Genomic DNA, 22,332 nt, shown 5'->3' on the forward strand with positions numbered 1-22,332 from the left:
ATGATAAACGTACCTACTATAATGTTAAGAGGAAATTTCAATTTTAATACTAAGGACAAATCAATTATACACCTATATTCAGGGAGCGAAAGGCTATTTACAATTTGTACAGAAACCAGATGGCAGTTATAAGAGACGAGGGACATGAAAGGGAAGCAGTGGTTGGGAAGGGAGTGAGACAGGATTGTAGTCTCTCCCCTATGTTATTCAATCTGTATATTGAGCAAGCAGTAAAGGAAACAAAAGAAAAATTTGGAGTAGGTATTAAAAATCCAGGGAGAAGAAATAAAAATTTTGAGGTTCGCCGATGACATCGTAATTCTGTCAGAGACAGCAAAGGACTTGGAAGAGCAGTTGAACGGAATGGATAGTGTCTTGAAAGGAGGATATAAAATGAACATCAACAAAAGCAAAACGAGGATAATGGAATGTAGTCGAATTAAGTCGGGTGATGCTGAAGGAATTAGATTAGGAAATGAGACACTTAAAGTAGTAAAGGAATTTTGCTATTTGGGGAGCAAAATAACTGATGATGGTCGAAGTAGAGAGGATATAAAATGTAGAATGGCAATGGCAAGGAAAGCGTTTCTGAAGAAGAGAAATTTGTTAACATCGAGAATAGATTTAAGTGTCAGGAAGTCATTTCTGAAAGTATTTGTATGGAGTGTAGCCATGTATGGAAGTGAAACATGGACGATAAATAGTTTGGACAAGAAGAGAATAGAAGATTTCGAAATGTGGTGCTACAGAAGAATGCTGAAGATTAGATGGGTAGGTCACATAACTAATGAGGAAGTATTGAATAGGATTGGGGAGAAGAGAAGTTTGTGGCACAACTTGACCAGAAGAAGGGATCGGTTGGTAGGGCATGTTCTGAGGCATCAAGGGATCACCAATTTAGTATTGGAGGGCAGCGTGGGGGGTAAAAATCGTAGAGGGAGACCAAGAGATGAATACACTAAGCAGATTCAGAAGGATGTAGGTTCCAGTAGGTACTAGGAGGTGAAGAAGCTTGCACAGGATAGAGTAGCCTGGAGAGCTGCATCATACCAATCTCAGGACTGAAGACCACAACAACAACATTCAAAACTCTTTATTTCCGAAAATCTGATTCTGCTTGACACAGTTTGTAATAAGATGGCTCTGAGCACTATGGGACTCAACTGCTGTGGTCATCAGTCCCCTAGAACTTAGAACTACTTAAACCTAACTAACCTAAGGACATCACACACATCCATGCCCGAGGCAGGATTCGAACCTGCGACCGTAGCAGTCGCACGGTTCCGGACTGAGTGCCTAGAACCGCGAGACCACCGCGGCCGGCTATAAGACTTATTGTAATCAGCAGTGCTGCTATTGGCAAGATATCTCTGTAGACACATCGACCAAATTGTGTACATATTTGCACTTAAACTATAAGACTAAAGAACCGAAAACGAAATATGAAGTAATAAACGTAAAACGAATTTTATTGTCACACTGAACAATGTACACAATTCATTTGACGTCAAGGAAAAATGTAGTATATGCTGTAAAGCAACCTTCAGCTCCCAAGAAAAGCGTTTCAAGACAAGTTTCATAATTTGTAATTCTCCTTTATTTTAAATTTGTGTTGCACGTATTCTTGGGGATACGGAAATTTACTGCAACTGCTGCTAAACGTAACAGTTCATTTTGCGTTTCAAAACCTCTCGACAGAGTGACTTTTATAATACTGATTGCAATTGCTCGGCAAATCACTCGTGTATTAGGTGTCGAGGCGAGAGACCGATTGCTACGATTCCTCGCTCATGTGTGGGGTCCTTAAGAGCAAAACATTCAAATTCATAACTCCAAATTATTTACAAAACTGGACATACAGTCTGTTAAGTAAGAGTGTGGTCGGTGTCGCAGTACTCACCCATGGTACATACAAGGTAGCATGTTAGGTTTTTTGCAACTGAACACTAGGGGCCTTTCTCCTTCATGCAATGTCCACAGAGCATTAGTTTACTTTGAATTCTTCACTGAGATACACCATAAAAGACATGAGTGCAATTTACGCTTCGGGTTTATCAAAGATGTTTGATGCCGGCTGCCAAACGGTGGTTCAAAAATGAACGTTGGATACTGCAGGAGGACAAATATTTGAAGCACTGTAACAGGCTTTGCACCGACTGCAAAAAGAAGAAAAGATGTCCAGGTGCTGCACTGGTCCTCACAATTGGCTGAAGCTAAAGCTACTGAATATGTATGGTCTTACATCAAAAAGAAATTGCAAGGAAGAAAGGTCTTCACTTTGAAACAGCTGTCAACGCAAGTTCGACGCATTTGGAGGTCTCTTCCACGTGAATACGCGGAAGACCTGGTTTCAAGCATGCCTTGGAGACGCCACGCAATTACCGACGCCCCCGGTAACTAGACGTATTATTAATTGTAACTGCATTTTTCGTTTGTTCATATATTACCTATACACATGCTTAGTGTGTTCTTACAACGTTCGTGCTTAACAGAATGGAAACAGGTTTTCTTTCCTAAGAGAAGGAAACTGTTAGAACGAAATAGAAAGACCTGAAGATATCGATTGGCTTAAAGGTAATAGCTATGTTCTTAGTTTGGATGTGGAAAACAGAAAAAATTAAATTAATAACAACGAAAAACACGTTTTATGTAACAGCAAAAACAATACTATACGAAAGGGAAACATTTCACCGACATTAAGCATGCGGTACTCATAAGTAATCATCACTCCCACACGAGGAACATAATCTCCCTTCTCTCTTTTTTAAAACAACAGGGAACAACTGATCTTCGTTCTGACGAAAAGGAGGTGAAGTTATCCTCGTGCTGAAGGTTAATTTGAATGCAGCAGTGCATCGCTAGGCATAGTCTTGTTGCCTAGGGCATGCCCTTTTCTTCTTGCGCCAGTAAAATTCACTTATCAAGTTTAACGTACCACGGTACAACCTGAGATTTCTCACATTAATAAGCCACTGCCAAAGGTGAAGCAAACGATAATTCACAGAACAGAAGTTCCCAGAACGCATTGTATTGATGGGCCTGTATGTACCTGCTAGAACGCAAGATGTTGCTCTTTTATTCTGTCAGCATTGAAATTGTCCTCAAATTTTAGTGAGATCATAGGAACTACTGAACTGCTACGCGGCAGGAATTATAAGTGGACCGGGAAGTCTTGTAAGTGATAGCAATCGGTAAATAGTCACTCACTTATTGACAAACACAACTGCCCATGCATTCGTCTGGACCTGCATGTGATCTTGATGCCAACAGATAGGTACTGTTTTCAAGCTACACATGAGTAACAGTCCCATACTATCTCCGAATTAATACGTCCCAACGGTGCACAAAATCAACTATTCGAGCTGTGGACGAAAGTAAACTAATTCTAAACTACCTACGAAATATTTTAGAATCTGAACCGTACGGGTATCGAGCCACGAATATTGACGAACCAACCGATAAAAACTCTCGCAAAGGACCGATGCCGTACTTGCTGCCTGCTGCCCTTATATAACGGAGGGGTCTCGCGAATACTGTCCTTACCTGCTGTCAGAATGATATCTTCGTCGCGAAACGGATTTTGTCAAACTGCACATAGTCATGTTACTTTTCAATCAGAGCATCGTTTTACTGTGCATCGATAAATTTGAAACAACGAAAAGTATTTACACAAACTTTAAATGCTTGGAATGAATTTTTGCCTTACTATATTATTCACAAGGGAAGTATGCTTATTCTCTATGTAAGACTACAATATTATTCGATGATACAAAAGGATAGGCTACCTGCTTATCCGTGGTGTGTAATACAGGGGCTGGGTTTTAATTTTTTTATACTTAAACGCCTGCCAAAAGGACTGAAGCACCCAGAAGGGGAGGAGGACATGAAAGAGAACTTCACAAATTGACAGGGCATGTGATGTAATTAGAATATGTGATGTGGTTACAATATCTAGACAAATTTATAAATGACTTAACAATATGAGTCCACTTATCAGAATGATATCCCAACCATTCTGGGGTGGTTTAGGTTCTATCGGGGATAGATCTGGGGATGCCAACAACACACAGACAGTGCATAGAGACACATGCCATGTGTGAAAGGGCATTATCCTCTTGAAAAATATAACAACGATACTGTCACACGAGAGGTAACACATGAGGATGCAGGATGTCTTTGGCTTATCGTTGCGCCGTCAGAATTCCGTCAGTCACTGTCAACCTTGACCTGAGGTCATACCCGATGTCTCCCCACGCCATGACGTCAGGAGTAATACCGCTGCGTCTCTCCAAAACATTCGAAGAAAAGCCGGCCGCTGTCGCCGAGCTGATATAGGCGCTTCAGTCCGGGACCGCGCGGGTGCTACGGTCGCCGGTTCGAATCCTGCCTCGGGCATGGGTGTTTGTGATGTCCTTAGGTTAGTTAGGTCTAAGTAGAGGGTGGCGCACGAAATGAGTTACCATTTGTTTCTTTCACAATTTACGGCGCACATTAGATATCCCGCTGGGATCTCTACAGCAGTACCAGCAGAGCTTGGAAAAACAAATGAGTTACGAAATGATGTGTAATTCACGATATTGCCGCTAGGAGACTAGTAAGCAGCAATGGCTGACAATGGAAGACTGACGACACAGAAACGATCGGCAATTGTGTTACTTTTTCATGAAACGAAAAGCCTTGTTGTGACTCAGAGGCGTTTTCGACAACAGTTTAACACACCATGCGTCCCTTGCAAGAAGACCATCCACATGTTGTAGGATAAATTTGTACAGGAAGGAACAGCATTGGAAGCAAAGCGACCTCGGCCTAAGCCTGTTTGTTCGCCGGAAAATATTGAAGCGGTACGAGTTGCTGTACAGAGAAGTCCCGGGAAATCGTGGAGAAAGGCAGCACTGCACCTGGGAATATCCAGACGCTCCGTTGAACGCATTCTTAAAAGTGACCTCCATATGTACCCATACCAGATGACCTGTGCACAGAAGCTCACTAAAGAACACAAGCAGCAGAGACTACTGTTTGCTCAGTGGGCGGAGGATGGAAAAGAAACTCTCAACAACGTTTGGTTTTCAGACAAGGCGCATTTTCATTTACATGGTGTGGTTAACAAATAAAATGTACGCTTTTGGGCCACTGATAACCCAGAAGTGCTTCATGAATGACAACATTATGCTCCGAGGATTACAGCGTAGGCAGCATTTTCCAGTCACGGACTTATTGGACCATTTTTCTTTGAAGAAACTGTGAACGGCGAACGTTATTTGAGCATGCTTCACAATAGCTTCATTCCACAGCTTCATTCCACAGCTTCTTGCTACTGCCTTGCCCTTCAACACGCAGTGGTTCATGCAAGATGGAGCAAGGCCACATACTGCAAACACTGTGTTGGAGTTTTTACACGAGCATTTCGACATGCGGATTATTTCACTCAGGTTTCCAGGTCGCTTCAATGACGGACAAAATTGCCCCCCCCCCATAGTCCAGACCTCAATCCATGTGACTTTTTTTCTTTGGGGTACCTAAAGGAAAAATTTTTCCCGAAACGTCCACGTGATTTAATGACTTATTCTTCAAGCTTGCAGTGAAATTATGGAAGATATGTACCGTAGGGTAATCACTAACTTCAGTGTTCGTTTGAAGGAAGTTAGGAAGCGAAATGGTGGACATATTGAGCATGTGCTGAGCTAGAACAAATCTCCATGGACGGCTCTTCTTTGTAGTATATATTCCTTTCAGATTGTATTGACAATAAAGTTTATATTCAAAAACTAAATGGTAACACATTTCGTGCGCTACCCTGTAGTTCTAAGTCTAGGGGACTGATGACCTAAGATGTTAAGTTCCATAGTGCTTAGAGCCATTTGAACCATTGGAAGAAAGACCCACATCCTCCGGACGCCACCGCGCCGACGATGGTCTTCTAGCGTACTGCAGAAGCGCGATTCATCTCCGAATACAACGCGACGTCATTCGGCAATAGTCCAGTCTACCTGCTCATGAAACAACTCCAAACCCAGCCTTTTGGTGTTAACGCCATGCTACGCTTGGTTCGGTAGTTCCATTCTGTTGCAGATGCCAGTCTCTAGCCAGTGTTGTGCGATGACAAAGACTGTCGGAGGGAGTTCATTTCTTGTCCTCATACATCAGGAGCAGATGTTGAGGAGTCGCAATGTGTTTGGTACACAGTCCGGCCATTCTTCCTTGTAGTGGTGAGACGTGGTCGACCAAAACCTTGACGATGACGTTCCCGTGCTGTCCAACAATGGGGGCTCCATCAAATCTGAAGACCCCACAGCTCTGGATATTATGCAATTCGACGAGCTGGCCAGATAGAGACCCCACAATGAGACTCTTTTCAACCTCTGTCAGGTGCTGAGAACGCTGAGCACACGGCACCTCCACGTTCTTCACGCTGATCATTCGGCGTCTGTTGCTGTTGACGCCCGTTGTACAGGGAGAAGAAAAATTCGCGCACTTGGTCTTTGTAGCGCAATTCCCCACATATTGCCAGTACAAAAATTTCTGTCATAAAATTTTGTCGTGCGCTTATTTCGGGCAGTAAATGGATGTTAAAGATTGGAAATCTGGTAAGATTGTAACCACATATACCGTAACTACCTCAGTCAGCAGACACACCAGTGCTGTGCAGTTGGTTCAACTGATAGCCTTTTGGGTTAGCACACAGGAGGTTGAGGGTTCGATTCTGGGTTGAGGCCTATTTATTTTCATTTGCCAAAAGCAGTCTGCGTGGTACGGTATCAGGCGTCTTAATCATTATACAGCGCTTACAGTGGGTCTTCTACAAAATATTTGGAATTATATACTACGGACACACAAATGCAAGTACAATCGTTTTCATTGGTCATCTTTTAAAGAAGCTTTTTGCATGTCGTGGAGGTGAATTGTTTCACATCACTGCATCTATTAGATTCCAAACCTGTTTTCTGTGTACCCTCTCCCAATGGTCCCATTGAAATTATTTGCAAAGCATGTTGCTATCCCTATTGGTGATATAGAGCCCTAACAAAATGTAATGGGCCTGAATGTGGCAAAACTAATAGGTCGTATTAATCGATGGGGACCATTAGGGAGGGTACACACAAAAATTTTGGGATCTGGTAGATGCAGTGATGCGAAACAATTCGCGCCCGTGACGTGCAGAAGGCTTTAAAAGGAGACCAATGAAACGATTGTACTTCCATATCTGTGTTCGTAATACATAACTGCAGATGTTTTGTAGAAGACTCACTGTAATCGCTGTGTGACGATTAAGACACCACATACTGTACCACGCAGACCACTTTCAGCAAATAAAAACAAACAAGTCTTGGCTCAGAATCGAATCCTCGACCTCCTGCATGCTAACTCTAAACGCTAGCCACTGCAGAAATCGCACAACACTTCTTCTATATCCTGACAGAGAGTGTTACCATACACGTGATTACAGTGTTGCCAGATAGCAATCTTTAAATTCCATTTACTGTCCGAAATATTCGCTGGGAGAAATTTTGTGGCAGACATTTTTGTGTTCCTGGTATGTGAGGAATCCCGCTGCGAAATGCGAGTGAGCAAATTTTTCTTGGCCCTGTATACGGAGCCGAGTCAGCTAACAACACTAGATACAAACGTCAGGACACTGTACTCAGTCTCGTAAACTGACATACGGCCGGGAGAGCGGTGTGCTGACCACATGACCCTCCATATCCGCATCCAGTGATGCCTGTGGGCTGAGGATGACACGGCGCCGGTCGGTACCGTTGGGGCTTCATGGTCAGTTCGAGTGGAGTTTACTTTTAGGACAATGTAGCGGTTATTCTGTAACAGAGAATTGCAACTCTGGGGCTTCATGGTCAGTTCGAGTGGAGTTTACTTTTAGGACAATGTAGTGGTTATTCTGTAACAGAGAATTGCAACTCTGATCATTTACTTGACTGTTGATGATGCATATGTGCACAAAGATATACTGACATCCGATCATTTCTCCTGGCTGGTTCCCCTGATTGTCAGGCAGTGTGTGTCAGATTGTTACACGCTACACACATCAGTGGTCTAGTTTGACAGACAATGGGACACGATATCATTCGATCTGTGCCCTTGAACTATGTTCCTCCGAATGTGTCTTCCAGCACTGTGGTGTCGCTTTGTTTAGGAAATCTGGTTACCTTTATGAAGACCAGTGTTGACGTCTTGATTTGGTACTTTCCGTCTTGTCATTGCGCTTTTGAATCCACTTTGCCGCATGCACAAACTGGCCATGAGCACAACGTATGCAACTTACAGATATCCTTGAAACACCTTTCTCGAATTGCAAGCTTGTGTGTAGCCGTGACATTAATATTAGAGTCCTCCAGACGCGTTTGCTACTGAATATCAAAGGACCAACCAGTGAGTCGTAATGCTGCAGACTACGTAAATCATATTGTCGAAACATTACAGCATCTTCCACATATAGAACAGAGATAGATCATGAATGCTTCAGCAATAATGTAATTTCAGTTGTCTACGCGATCGGAGGGATCTGTACCCACTTTCGGTCGCAGTGGAGCTCCGCTGTACATTTCCCTCTCCACAAGCAACATTCTTCCACGTTCGATAGGGATAGAAGCTGAAGCAATGAATTAAAATTTGTGCCGAGGCCTGGCCTTGAGCCCAGGACTTCTACTTACTAGGCAGATGTGCTGTCTGCTATACCAGCAATTACACTGTGGCTGATACACCTGCACGGACCATTGTAGTCCTAACACAAACTTCATATCTCAGGCCATCTTGAGTTTTCCCTTCTTAAAACACAAATATAGGCCTGGCTTTGGCACAAATTTTAATCCATTACTTCTGCTTCTATCTTTATCGAAGATTAGGTTGAGATTCAAAAAGCCTCCAGGAAAATGTAATTACATCAGATCAATTCCCTCTTGTACTGCGAAGACACCGAAGTTCTTTTGATGTGACGTTTACTTCACAAATTTTAATTCCCTACTTCAGCTTCTGTCCTTATGAAAGATAAGATTTAGGTTCGGTATGTCTCCAGGAAAATGTAATTGCATCAGATCAATTCCCCATGTAATGTGAAGATGTCATAATTGTTTTGATGTAACGTTTACTTGTCTTTTCATCTTGTGGCGATTTGTTATGTCAAGGTTTTCATAGCTCTAATGATAATTCCGTTTCCAGGGGCGCGATACGTTGGATTTTACGGATTCAATCGTCCAATGCTCCTCATCCGCGACCCTGAGCTGATAAGAGAAGTGCTGATAAAGGATTTCGCGACTTTCCACGACAGGGGGATATTCTTCGACGAGGAGGAGCCGCTCAACAGGCACCTGTTCGCTCTGACAGGCATCAAGTGGCGCCAGCTGAGGATCAAGCTTACGCCAGCGTTCACGTCGGGCAAGCTCAAGGGCATGTTCAAGGTGAGTGGCACCGCAGCAGTGGCAGCTGTCCTCGTGGAAACGTCAGTCGTCTATAGTACTCTGAAATTACTTTAAATCCCTTGACTGGTTTACAGTTTGCATTTATTCCACACAGTATTGTGTTACATGGAGGAAGGAACATACCAATTTGAATTTATTTGAATTTTCTTAAGAGGTTATTGGTCCCGATAGAATTAGATTTCTGGGCACTGGATAGACCACGTTGCTCCAATGGTTCTGCGCCCACGTACTTGTTCCAGGAACTGGGAATGTAGTTTGAGTTGCCTATATTTGTGGCTGGTGAAAAATTAAGGACCAAATAAAATTAAAATCAGTATAGAAGGTGATTTGTATAGAGGGGGGAACTGCAGGAAACGATCCTTCAGAGGATAAGGAAGAAAAAACGTCATGTGGGCACATGATTGGAAAAGCATCCTAGGAGAGGTAGTGATAAAAGATTTTTGACAGTATGGTTTTCAGGGATGATACACATGTCAATTCAACAGGCAGGTCGTGTTGTTTTGACTGTACAGTGTTTTAGCTCCACACTGAAGTGGGCAGTGATCTGGAGCACCACCATGTACTAGCGACACATCACACCACCAAAAGCACAAAGCCAAGTACAAGACGCTGGAAGTGCAGATATGACTCGGCTGTGAGGCCTTCTGGACGTATGACTGGTCCCACAAGGTGGTCGCCAATCTTCTCTGCCCACACATCCAGACTGACTTGGTGCTGGTGGTTCGCTGACAGCACACCATGGGGATTTTCTGTAGGCTACAGACTAGTGTTGTGAAGATTCGCGATACCACCCCTCGTTGAAGCAGCCATGTCTGTGAATAGAATAGATGATAGAAATTCCAGAGCCGTGGAGGCCTTTCCGATGAACCAGCGACAAAACTGTTGCCATGCAGACTCTGTAGGCCTAAAGGCGTTGTAAGTAGTACAGACAGTGGCAAAACTCAGAGGAACTTTCCACACGTTCCTCTCGGTTACCATATGCTGACAGGTCACCTACCCAGTTCTGAAAACAGGTCCACTGTCGAAGATCTTTTATCTTCCCCTTCATTTATGTGTATCTACTTTAGAATGCATTTCCAGCAATACGTCTGTAATCTTTTGTGCTGCTTCAGTAATCGTTTCCAGTTGTTTGTGTCCATTCAGAAAAATTACCCTGTATTTATTTAGCTATAGGCAAATAGTGCAGAGAAGAAATAGATGTGAAGTTTTATTCTAAACAAGAAAATTGAAAACAATATTATGAATACTGAACGAATCTCAGGCAGACAGATAAACTACAGATATCATCTGGAAGCTATTGCAGAAACACACACACACATTTAATAAGAGGGTTGAGGACTTCTGCAGAGAGTCTTGGAAGCTGTTAAATTACAGAAAACTCAAGCACTAGGTGAGAAGAGAGGATTTTATGGCGAAAACAGGTCAAAAACTAAATAACGATTACTTATTGATAAATATCAGATATGATACTAGAAACAACAGTAAATATGTAGAGAAGAACGACAGAAGCATCCCTAACACATCCTTCAAGAACAAAACAGAAAATGGACTCTCCAAATGTAACCAAAACCTGTATATCATAAAAATAAACAAATCGTAAAGAGTGTGGCCATTCTGAAGCACATCGCAATGAAAGACTCGTAAGGCATGAGATACAAAGAAACTTGAGAACAGGAGGTCAGATTTGTAGATTATCGGAATTTATTTACGAACAGGCAGGTATACCAGGTTAAATTAAAGAATATGTTCTGCATCTTAGAAAACGACGTTTATGTAGACATACATTAAATGGATAATTATGTGACACTACTACTTATGCACAGAGAAAAGGTCTTGAAATTACAAGGAAACCAAAAGATAAAGAAATCGTTACTAAAGAGAAGGCGAGAATATCGAGCAACCTATGAAATTTGAAAATTTGTGTTAAGTTAGTGTGGGACCATATTGATGAGGTCATCGTTCTCTGGGCTTACACACTACTTTATCTAACTTACGCTAAAGACAACGCACATCCATCCATGAGGAAAACTCGAACCTTTGAGGGGGGAGCCGCGCAGATCACAAGGCAGCTACGACCGCACAGCTATCCCGTGTGGCCCAAGAAATCTATAATTTGAATATGCTCAATTGAACAATGTAGGGAGTCAGAAGATGTATAGGAAATTTGGTAAAGAAAATTTTTGAAAACTACAAATTTTCGAAGGAAACAAAGCAGAAAGTTAGGATCACTAGACACCACATTTCATCTTTTGCAATGGCTGACTGCACAATAATGAACAATTGTGCAACCACTGGAAGTTTCTTTGAATGTTTGTATGGCTACAATGATGAATAAGAAATACAGTTAATAGTAATTAAGATGACATATGTCAATCACTGCTGGTTGATGTGTATAACGTCATTCCATGAGGGACATAAGAAAATTAGTTTGGAGGCATTGGTGTTTTGATAGAAATGATAGCAGCTGGAAGCAAAGAAACACAAGGAAAATTCATGAAATTTTTTTTTTGTAGAATGTCTGTGGTTGAAGTCAGCTGTGTGAAACTGGAAATCTCCATAATTAATTGATTTCACAAGAAAGATGATAGGTAAGATTAATAACTGAGTACCTCTCAGACTCGTCTCTAATGTATAACATGGTCACAACATTTATCACCAACTGCAAAGAAAACGTTATACTGTATTGAGAAAACCGAAAATCTGGTTTTAGAGGTAGACATTTCACAGTGAATCTTTCACAACTTGTGGGCTAAATTACAGAACAAAAAATGAGTATGTATAGTATATTTATGGCATTCCTGGCGCAAAGAGCATATTTCCTTAAAAAATTTCGATTTAAAAATAAGATTACAGTTTTGCTATATTCCACAATCAAAAATTTATCTATTACAACAAACGAATTTCATTTTAAAATGCAGAAATCGAATAATTTTTTTGTAAATAATATCTTCAAGGTAGAGTGTTATCCATATTGGCATCTGAAACTTTTGATAGGTACATTTCAACTAAAACGTTTAAATTATTGAAAATCTAAATTTTTCTACATAAAAAAATCAAAACAAAATGTAATCCAAAACTGAATTACGTATTATTGCAAAGACAAATGTATATTAAGTTATGCAGATTTAGGAAATTATTGTAAAGAAACACGTTATTCAAACGTTAACTACACAAAATCTAGAGGAGTTTACTGATTATTTTGATATGAAAGAAATGAAGAAGCGAGAACTAAGATACAAAACTATAAATGAACTTCAATCAATTTGTAAAATGAAAACAATAAAAAATCATTCTACACTTATTAAAAAAAACTACTGATCTTATTCTAAACCCTATTGACAATATTAACAATAATGATAATAAAATAAATAAAAAATCTTTAAAAGAACTTCTTGAAATCTGTAAAACAAAAAATTAAAAAAGTATTCCAAACTTAATAAACATAATTAAAGTCTCTTGTCGATAGAACTGAGGACTAGATTAATAATAATGATAACAATTTCAATAAAAAATCTTTCAAGTCTTGTAAAATCTACAAAAATATATGAAACCTTATAAACAACCATTACTCGATATTATGAATACAACTGAGGGTAATTCTAAAATATCGGTAATGAGAACTATTTTCAAAACCGTCAAGAAATCATACAAAAACCACATGAAAAATTTTTCAGGTTCAGTTATTTAGATGATGATATTTATGATTACCTACACTAATTAATAGAAAAGGTTTACTTTTAAATCTAGGATAATAGCTGATGAAATTAACAGTGTTGATAACATTGTTGAGCTGCAAGAATTGTTAATCAAATTGAAAAAGAAGTAATCACTAAATTTAAGAATATTGCAATAGAAATAAGAGTAATTAATGCTAATATGAAACTAATTTTAATTTTAAGAAACAAGATGAAATAGAAGATTTAATTTTAAAGAACTAATGGAGTTTTATTATAATAAAAATCAACTAATAAACTATTAATTGAAATGGAAGAAATGAAGAGAAAAAATTCATGTCAGTCTTTATTTTTATACAAATATTTCAGAATTAAGTGTTAACAAACACAAACCAATTTCGGGTTTTTCTTATATCGATTTAGAAAAAGAAATTTATGTTTAAAAGCTATAATCAATGAGAACAACAAAGACCAAAAATGTTTTCATTATTCAGCAACATCAGTTGTTTATCAAATAGATCATGATGGAGAAAGAGATTGAAACAATAAAAACGTTGGAAAAGAATAAGATGCAATTATTTAAAAAGTGAAAATAAATTTTCCACTTTCATTTTCAGATATTCCAAACTTGGGAAAGAAGTCATATTTCAATTAATGTTTAAACATATGACCAAAATGTACCAAGGTTAGTAACAAGTGAAGATAAAGTAACTTTCCAAAATTTAAAAACTTGCTTTATATGTGAAAATGAATTTGCTAAATGAGAAAAAAGTAAGAGATCATTTAACAGGAAAATATCGAGGAAGTGTTATCATTGATTATAATCTTAAGTATCATAATACTTAATTTATTCCAGTTTATTTTCATAATTTAACAAATTACAATGATAATTTATCTGTTAAAGAATTGGCAGTAGCTCAAGGAGATATTAATACTATATCAAATAATGATCAAAACTGTATTTATTCAGTAAAAGCTTGAAGATGCATTGACATAAAAATTTTTGGAAACATTTAATTTTATGGCTTCAAGTATTAATATTCTTAAGGTGAACACTTACATTTAATAATTTAATAGGAGCTTATTCTTACAAACAAATGGAGTCTGAGGAAAAATTACAAGAATTAAAGTTATCTAATAAAGAATGTTTTCATTTGAGATTTAATAAAGAAAATATTTCTGATGAAGGTTATAGTCATGCATTAACAGTTTGGAAAAAAATATTAAAACTGTGGATGAGTGTACAAGATTACATAATAAACCTGACAGTTTAATTTTAGCAGATTTTTACAAAAAATTTTAGAGATCCTTGTATTAAAAAATATTAAAAATGTAGATGAGTGTACAATATTACATAATAAACATGACATTTTAATTTTAGCAGATTATTTCAAATTTTTTTTAGATTTACTTGTATTAAAAAAATATTAAAAATGTAGATGAGTGTAGAAGATTACATAATAAACCTAACATTTTAATTTTAGCAGAATCTTTTCAAAACATTTTAGAGATACTTGTATTTAAAAAAATATAAAAAATGTAGATGAGTGTACAAGATTGCATAATAACCCTGACATTTTAATTTTAGCAGATTTTTTCATAAAATTTTAGAGATACTTGTATTAAATCTTATAAACTCCATCCATCTTGGTATTTTACAGCTCCTGGTTTAGCTTGAGATTCTACATTATAATGACAAAAGTTTAATTATTTTTATTAGACGATTAAGATTTGATTTTATTTATAGAAAAAGAAATTAGAGCAGGAGTTTCTCTAAGTATTAACAGATATGTTTAAATCAAATCACCAGCTAAAAGATCCCGTAACGAAACATGCAGCTCTTCATTGGATTTCTCTATATCGGTCCGACCTGATACGGATTCCAGATAGATGAACAATACTCAAGAATCGGGTGAACAAGTGCCTTATAAGCCATTTCTTTCGTGGAAGAGTTATACTTCCTTAAGATTCAGGTGTCTGATTTCCCTACTATCTGTTTTATACGGTTTTTATATGGTCATTCCACTTAAGGTCAGTTTCGATAGTTATGACCAGATATTTTACCGTAGATGCTGTCTCCAGCTGTTTGTCATCAATGGTAATGTACAGTAATAGATTTCTTTTCCTAAGTATGCCCAATATGTTACATTTCAGGGGCTGCCAGAGTCTGCCCCATTCATCAATTCTCTGCAGGTCGTTCTGCAAATTCTTACTATCTTCTGGCATTGCTACTTTGGTATAATCAACTGTGTCATTTGCAAATAGCCTTAAAGAGCATTTGACGCTTTCTACGAGATCATACACACACACACACACACACATACACAGATATATATATATATATATATATATATATATATATATATATATATATATATATATATATATTGTAAACAGCAATGGTCCCATCACACTTACCTATAGTACTTCATATATTGCCTTTACCTTTACATCTGGCGATTTAGTCCCATTAAGAGCGACGTGTTGAGTTCTGTCTGCAAGAAAGTCCCGTGGATCACATGAAGGTACAGAACGAGCTGTGTTTTGGAGGATCTCTGTTTGCAGAATCCATGTTGAGGAGATGTTCATTTTCATAGAACATCATAATTACACAATAGATTTACGTCAATGATATAGGTCTATAACTCTGTGGATCTCTCTTACGGCTTTTCTTGAAAACGGGTATGACCTGCACTTTTTTTGCCAGTCATTAGGTACCTTTCGTTACCCAAACGATCTATGATAAATAACTGCTAGAGGGGGAGCAAGTTCTTCCACATAATCCTTATAGAACATTATAGGTATCTCATCTGGTATTGAAGCTTTATCTCTACTAAGCGATTATAGCTGCTTTTAAATTCTGCGATCAGTTATCTCAATATCTGCCACTTCGATGTTCGCACAACGATTGAAAGGAGGGACTGTTAGATCTCCCATGGTGAAACAACTTTGCGAGACCGAATTTAGTATTTCGGCTTTCTCTCTGTGATATTCCGTTTTGCTGCCGATGAGATCGCTGAGAGAATGAATAGACCATTTTGACTCACTGATTTTAGGGTTTTTACTCAGGTCGATTGACAACGCCTTACTTGCAAAATCATTGAATGCATTCACATTGCTATCTTTACACTCATTTTTGCTTCGTTCAACTTTTATTTGTGAGACAGGTTTTTACTTTTCTTGAATTTTAGATGAAGTGCTCCTTGTTTCATAGCACTTTTCTGACATACCTGTTAAGCCATGATGGATCTTTCTTATCCCTTAAAACCTGACATGGAACATACTTGTCTAGGGCATATTGAACGATGACTTTGAATATTTTCCATTTGTTCTCCACATCTTCGTCTTCATCACCGAGTATTTGATGCTGACTACTGAGATATTTTGAAATTTGTGTTGTGTCACCCTTCCTGAGGGAATAAATCATCCCACCTTTCTTAACATTCGTTGTAGGATCATAGATTCTGTCACAGCCTTATGATCACTGCTACCTCCCTCTTCATATATGATTCGATAACTTAAAGTCTGTTTGTTGCCAGGAAGTCTAAGACTCGTTGGTTCTCTAACTATCTGATGAAGGTAATTTTCAGCACCAGTTTTGATGGCGTAACACTCCCAAACTGTAGCTGGCAAATTGAAGTCACCCCTTATTACAACGACATAATGAGGAAAATAACTAATGATATTCTGAAAGTTCTGTCTGAAGCGCTCTACAACTACAGATTTCGACCTAGGTGGTCGATAAAAACATCCAATCATCTATTAGTGACCGTTCTTTGATACTCAGTTTCACCTAGATTAATTCACATTAGGGATTCGTGATAACCTCGCTACATTTTATCAATTTTTTTACTGCAATAAACACGTCACCACCATTTCTGACTAACCTATCCTTACGATAAACATTCCAGTCAGAAGTTAGCATTTTGTTGTCATTGATATCTGTTTTCAAGCAGCTTTCAGTTCCCAATACTATATGTGCATTATAACATTTAGTAAGCGATACTAATTCGGTTACCATTCCTTGGATGCTCCTGCAGCCTACTAAAGTCACATTAATCTTTTATATCTCTGATCTGCGAGGACCAAAATTCTCTGAGGTCACTGTGGTTGATTTGACAGGCATATCGTCTTTGCTCCCAAGGGAGGGGTCCTCTAACATAAAAAAGCCCTATTTGCATGACACATGTAACCCGCTACCCTAGTAGCTGTTTCCTGAGTATAGTGCACACCTGACCTATTTTTTAATGGGAACCCTACAATTCAGCACCTGATCATGGAGGTCGAGAAATTCACATCTGGCACCATTGCAGAGCCATCTGAGCCTCTGGTTTAGACCCTGGGCACGATGCTACAAACAGACAGCTCAGCCTGCGCCCTGTGTGCGTTTCTAGTTGCCTTCGCCAAACCAGCCAGCCGACGAAAGGAGCCGAGGATGGCTTTGGAATCCCAGTGCCAGGCAGCATTCATGCCAACATGTCCCAGCAAGGCCTCCTCCACACTACAGATTAGACATCCCAGCAAACACACTGAATTCACATACGAGTTCTTTCCCACCTTGCCTGCTATCTCCCTGCAGGGCTCCATCACTCCCCTAGTATTGGAGCTCCCAATGACATACCCTCTATGTTTGTCTGGACTGGGCAGGAAAATTGATTGATGGCCCAACAGGAGCGTCTTCCAATGGTGCCTAAGAGTTATCATCAACACTAGGAAGCACCTCGCACCTGTTTCCAAGACAGGGAGCTAGCTGCATGGCGTGCTCCCTCTTTCGCCTTCCACCCAGTGACATGCGAACCCACCACCGTCTGACACCTACTCTGGAGTGAAGACGAACATGTCAGGTGTATGTATTGGAAGCCGCAGTGATGTCTGGGTGACCATGGGATTCCAGGGGCACCAAAGGTGTCGAAGGTCTCGTCACTGGCACCCCGACATCACCACAGCTTTCAGCATGAGCTAGAAGGTTGTCGACAGTAGCCAACACAGCTTCCAGCTGTTTGTGGACAGGTCTCAATTGGAGCTAATGAGATTGAAAATATACCAAAGGAGAATAAAGTTACACTAAAAGATGGTGTGCAGATTTCTCACTATACTCTTCTGAGACTGTAAGCTATTAAACAGAAATAACTTTCTCTACATGGAAAATTTACACTAGGAAGCAGCCATAAACAAGGATATTCACAAGACTTATGCAACAACAAAAACTACAATGAATTTTCTAACCACTAGCCTACACAGTAAAATACACATGTACATTTCACATCTTTGTAGAAGCATGTGAACAAAAAGCAAAGACTAAATTAATTTAGAGATTATCACAGACGCCCTGCTCCTGCTATGCTGTGCATCCTCTCAGCCTGTGCGTGCTGCTACACCGATTAGTCAATGGTCACTTGTTCAACTGGGTCCTGCCATGGGCGATGTGGCTATCTGGAGGAGGGAAAATTTACACTAGGAAGCCGCACTGCACAAGGATATTCTCAGCACTTACACAAAAACAAAAACTACGATTAATTTTCTAGCCTTTATTCTACACAGTAAAATATATATGTACAGTTCACTTCTTTGCAGATATTTTAGAATATAACAACACAAAACGAACTATTGGAAACAATATTGCCAAATATGATTGTATGATATCAGAAAATTTTATAGGTGTCTTGGAGATGTCTTACAAACAAAAGAAAAATTAGTAAAATTTATGAGCAAATGTGGGTAACAATTTAATTTTGAATTCGGAAAAATGGACTACTCATTATGTTTTACCTTCAGTAAGAAGCTACAGAGAATATAAGATAAACATTAATGTAAAACCATGTATGAAGGTCATATAATTCATTTAAAAATCTAAATAAAATTAATGATGATGACATTAAAAATCAGAAGAAATATATTATAGAACTTTAGAAATACTACACGAAAGAAACGAACAAATAACTACTTTATTTCCAAATGGTGAATCCCAATTTACTGATGAAAATTGAAGTTCTATTTATGTTACTTTAAGGTTACACGATTATAATTCTGATTGTGATTATTATGTTATTTAATCACAAGTTAAAAATGTTGAAAAACAAATATTATTAGAAATATTCAAAATGTGAAGAATTTATAAGAATTTCATTATGTAACACATTCTTCAACTTTATATCATTGATAGTAAGAAACTTTAAAAATTTTTTGCCATCGAAATTATTTCAACTCACTGAATAATTTTTCACAAGAACAATTGTATGATGAAGTAACTAATCTAGCAAATGGGTCTTGAAACCTAAACCTAAATTGCCATTATCTTTTGAAATTAAATTTTAAACAAAATTTGTAATGATTTTTATACATCTTATATACAAAACCCATTAAAACCAGTTGATTCCATTAATTCAAATTTAAAATTTTCAAATAATTCCGACAGTAAATCGTATTTCTTAACCCTTTATTTGAATATCAAAATATACTCTTTAATCTTCAATAAAACAATAAGCATGAAGTATATTATATTCAATGCTAAACATATTCAAATTTTCAATGACTATCTCCATTTCCATATAAAATTTTTAAACCATTTTAAAAAATGTACTACTTTTTTACCCAACTATTGTGTGAATTATCGAAACCTAGCCATTTAACATATACTGTATTACCTCTCTTATTTAAAAGTTTTTCAACAAGATAAACATCTCCAATATTTGTTTTCAATAGTCCTTTTTCAAAAAATATCTATTGATATCTTCACCATTTAAACCTATTGATTGATACGTGTTTGGTTACGAATGAATAGTATCTTCAGAGTCAAAAATTTCTGTTGACCAGTTTATTATATATATATCCTTTTTAGAAAATTCCTTTTAATTTCCATTTTCTTATGACCAATTGTATTTTGAATTAGTATTTCAAACATTTGTCATGTAAACAGTAATCAATAATTTTTTTCATTTTGATTGTTTACATCTTACGTTTAATTTTTATTGTTAAATGTCTTGTGTTTTTATATTCATTAACAAGATTTTTAATTCAGTCAACCCATTTATAGTTTCCGTGGAGGTCAATTTTTTCTGCAATTTTTCTTTTAATGTTTTATTAAATGTTTCAACAACAGATGCATGTTCAACACTGCATGTTCAACAGTGATCAATATTAATTGCTTTACCTCTTGATATTCTTTATTATATATCATAATTTTTTTCGCGACTTGGCACTTTTTGCATAAGAATCGACTATATTTTCACCTGTTCTATCTTTAAGCACAATATCCCAAGCTAATTTTGAAAAATACATCTGTATCAGGTAATAAATACTTATTTCTGAAGTTCAGTTCCATTTTCTGAAATCCATTTTTGCTAAATCAGCTTGTGACAAATAATCTATTCCAAAAGGAATTAAATTTTTTCTATAAAAAATTTTCTTATTTGTTTATGTAATTAATTAATGCTTATTAAATGAATATTTCATCCTTTATCAACAAATTATTTTGTCAGATATACCCTTTTTAGTATAACAAAATGAACAAATACCATGAATTTGTCATATTCTATAATTAGTTGTTAATCTATGAGCCTTATTTGTTTTGGTAAACTTTCTACACTTCAAACAGTAGATCTGAAACGAATTATCTTTTTATATAGAAAAAAATCAATTAAATTATTTCACCACATATAATTAATTTCATATCAACAAAAACAGATTTAACAGGAACTGTTTCTCTGAAATAAGTAGACAAAGGGTTTTTAATTTTCTTATTCCTAAAGTAATTTTATAGATAAGTTCTACTGACTTGACTAATCTTTTCATTAAAATATGTTACATTAACGTAATTGTACAACTGCATTAAAGTAAATGTATGTTCAGGTTTTGTAACATTCTTTGTAAGTGTTGTTTGGTGACAGCATCATAACTACTTACTACCTCTTTTATACCTACAATTCTTTGTAAGGATTGTTAAGTGACAGCATTGTAACTACTTACTAGCTCTTTTATATCTACAATTCATCTATCTTTAAAATCAATACTTTTTTCTTACCTGAAAAATGTTATATAACTTCTTATGAAATTAATTAAATAAATTTTCTGTTTTTAAATCAAGTATTGATTCTACATAAAATGATTCAATGGATGCTAACTAATTTTTAATTATCCATTGATTTGTTGTTGTCTATCTTATTTCCAAAATTGTCCATTTATTAAATTTAAATATCATTAAAATTATAATGCATAGAAAGCTAATAGTCTTGAAACAAATAGATACAAACGGCCACAAATATAGTCGTTAAAATTTCGTATCCAATCGATATTATAATACAAGTCGTTTTTTCTAAATAATTGACAAGTTGTGTTGGGATATTTCCTCCAAATGTATAAAATGATGTTTTTAAGTTTGTTCATATAATTAAAAACCAATGATTACTAATATGATTGGAAGGAAATAATATTCAACTGAGAGTGAACCAATACTTGCTACATTTGGTAATAGAACTAATAATAATGGTAAAATTTCACCTTCACGTTTTGCTTCTCTTCTGTTGAGTAAATAGTCAATAACTTTTCACAACAGGAGCACCTAATATAACAATTACATTTCCACAAATTTTTTATGTCTTTTCTTTGTGCACCAGTTAAAAATTGATGACCACTATTTAAAGCTTCATTATTCAGTTTAACTTCAATCGATTTTGGTTTTCTTTTGGCATTTGGTAGATTAGTATAATCAGTACTACAGTTATTCATTTATATAGATATATATAATGCAATAAACTTTTTTTAATAATTCACATGAACATTTAATACAAGTCGTAATTTTCATTTTACATACATTTCCTCTAACTGCAGTTGAAGCTAAGTTTTCACCATATTTTCTTTACCAAATAATTGAATTCCTTATCTGCTTTATGTGTTTTTTGTCATTCTTTATTATCTCTATAAGTAGTATCAGGTTGTTTAAAAGTTTCATCTAATGGTTTTAATTCTATTATCATCTCTGGTTTTTCTTTCTTCCAATTCTGTTCCTGAGCCACAATAACTTTCACCAGATAAATCCCTTTCAAGTGGTAATTTATTAACTAAAGTGTTAAATAATCCTTTTCCTTTTTTTCACTTTTCCAAAACATGTGTGGAAAATTACCCAGAAATCTAATTCAGTGGGTAATTCATTTTGGATAATTAACAATAATGTTTCTGAATTTATTTTAACATTTTAGGTATTCCAATTCTTTACTCTAATAATTTTTATGCCC

The 22,332-nt window shown here is 36.9% G+C and overlaps 1 protein-coding gene across 7 annotated transcripts in view; it reads left to right on the forward strand.

Annotated features, from left to right (window-relative positions):
* LOC126272899 (cytochrome P450 6k1-like) overlaps positions 1-22,332 on the forward strand; it is a 136,907-nt gene that overhangs the window by 39,542 nt on the left and 75,033 nt on the right. For all 7 annotated transcript variants that reach the window (XR_007549277.1, XR_007549276.1, XM_049976157.1 and 4 more), the window contains one exon: positions 9,169-9,407. Coding sequence is in view for 5 of the 7 variants with exons in the window: in XM_049976157.1 (XP_049832114.1) it covers positions 9,169-9,407 (239 nt within the window). In the remaining 2 variants the exon portion in view is untranslated. The remainder of the gene's footprint in view (positions 1-9,168; positions 9,408-22,332) is intronic.

Source organism: Schistocerca gregaria, chromosome 5 (genome assembly GCF_023897955.1).
Source record: "Schistocerca gregaria isolate iqSchGreg1 chromosome 5, iqSchGreg1.2, whole genome shotgun sequence".
Lineage (NCBI taxonomy): Eukaryota > Metazoa > Arthropoda > Insecta > Orthoptera > Acrididae > Schistocerca > Schistocerca gregaria.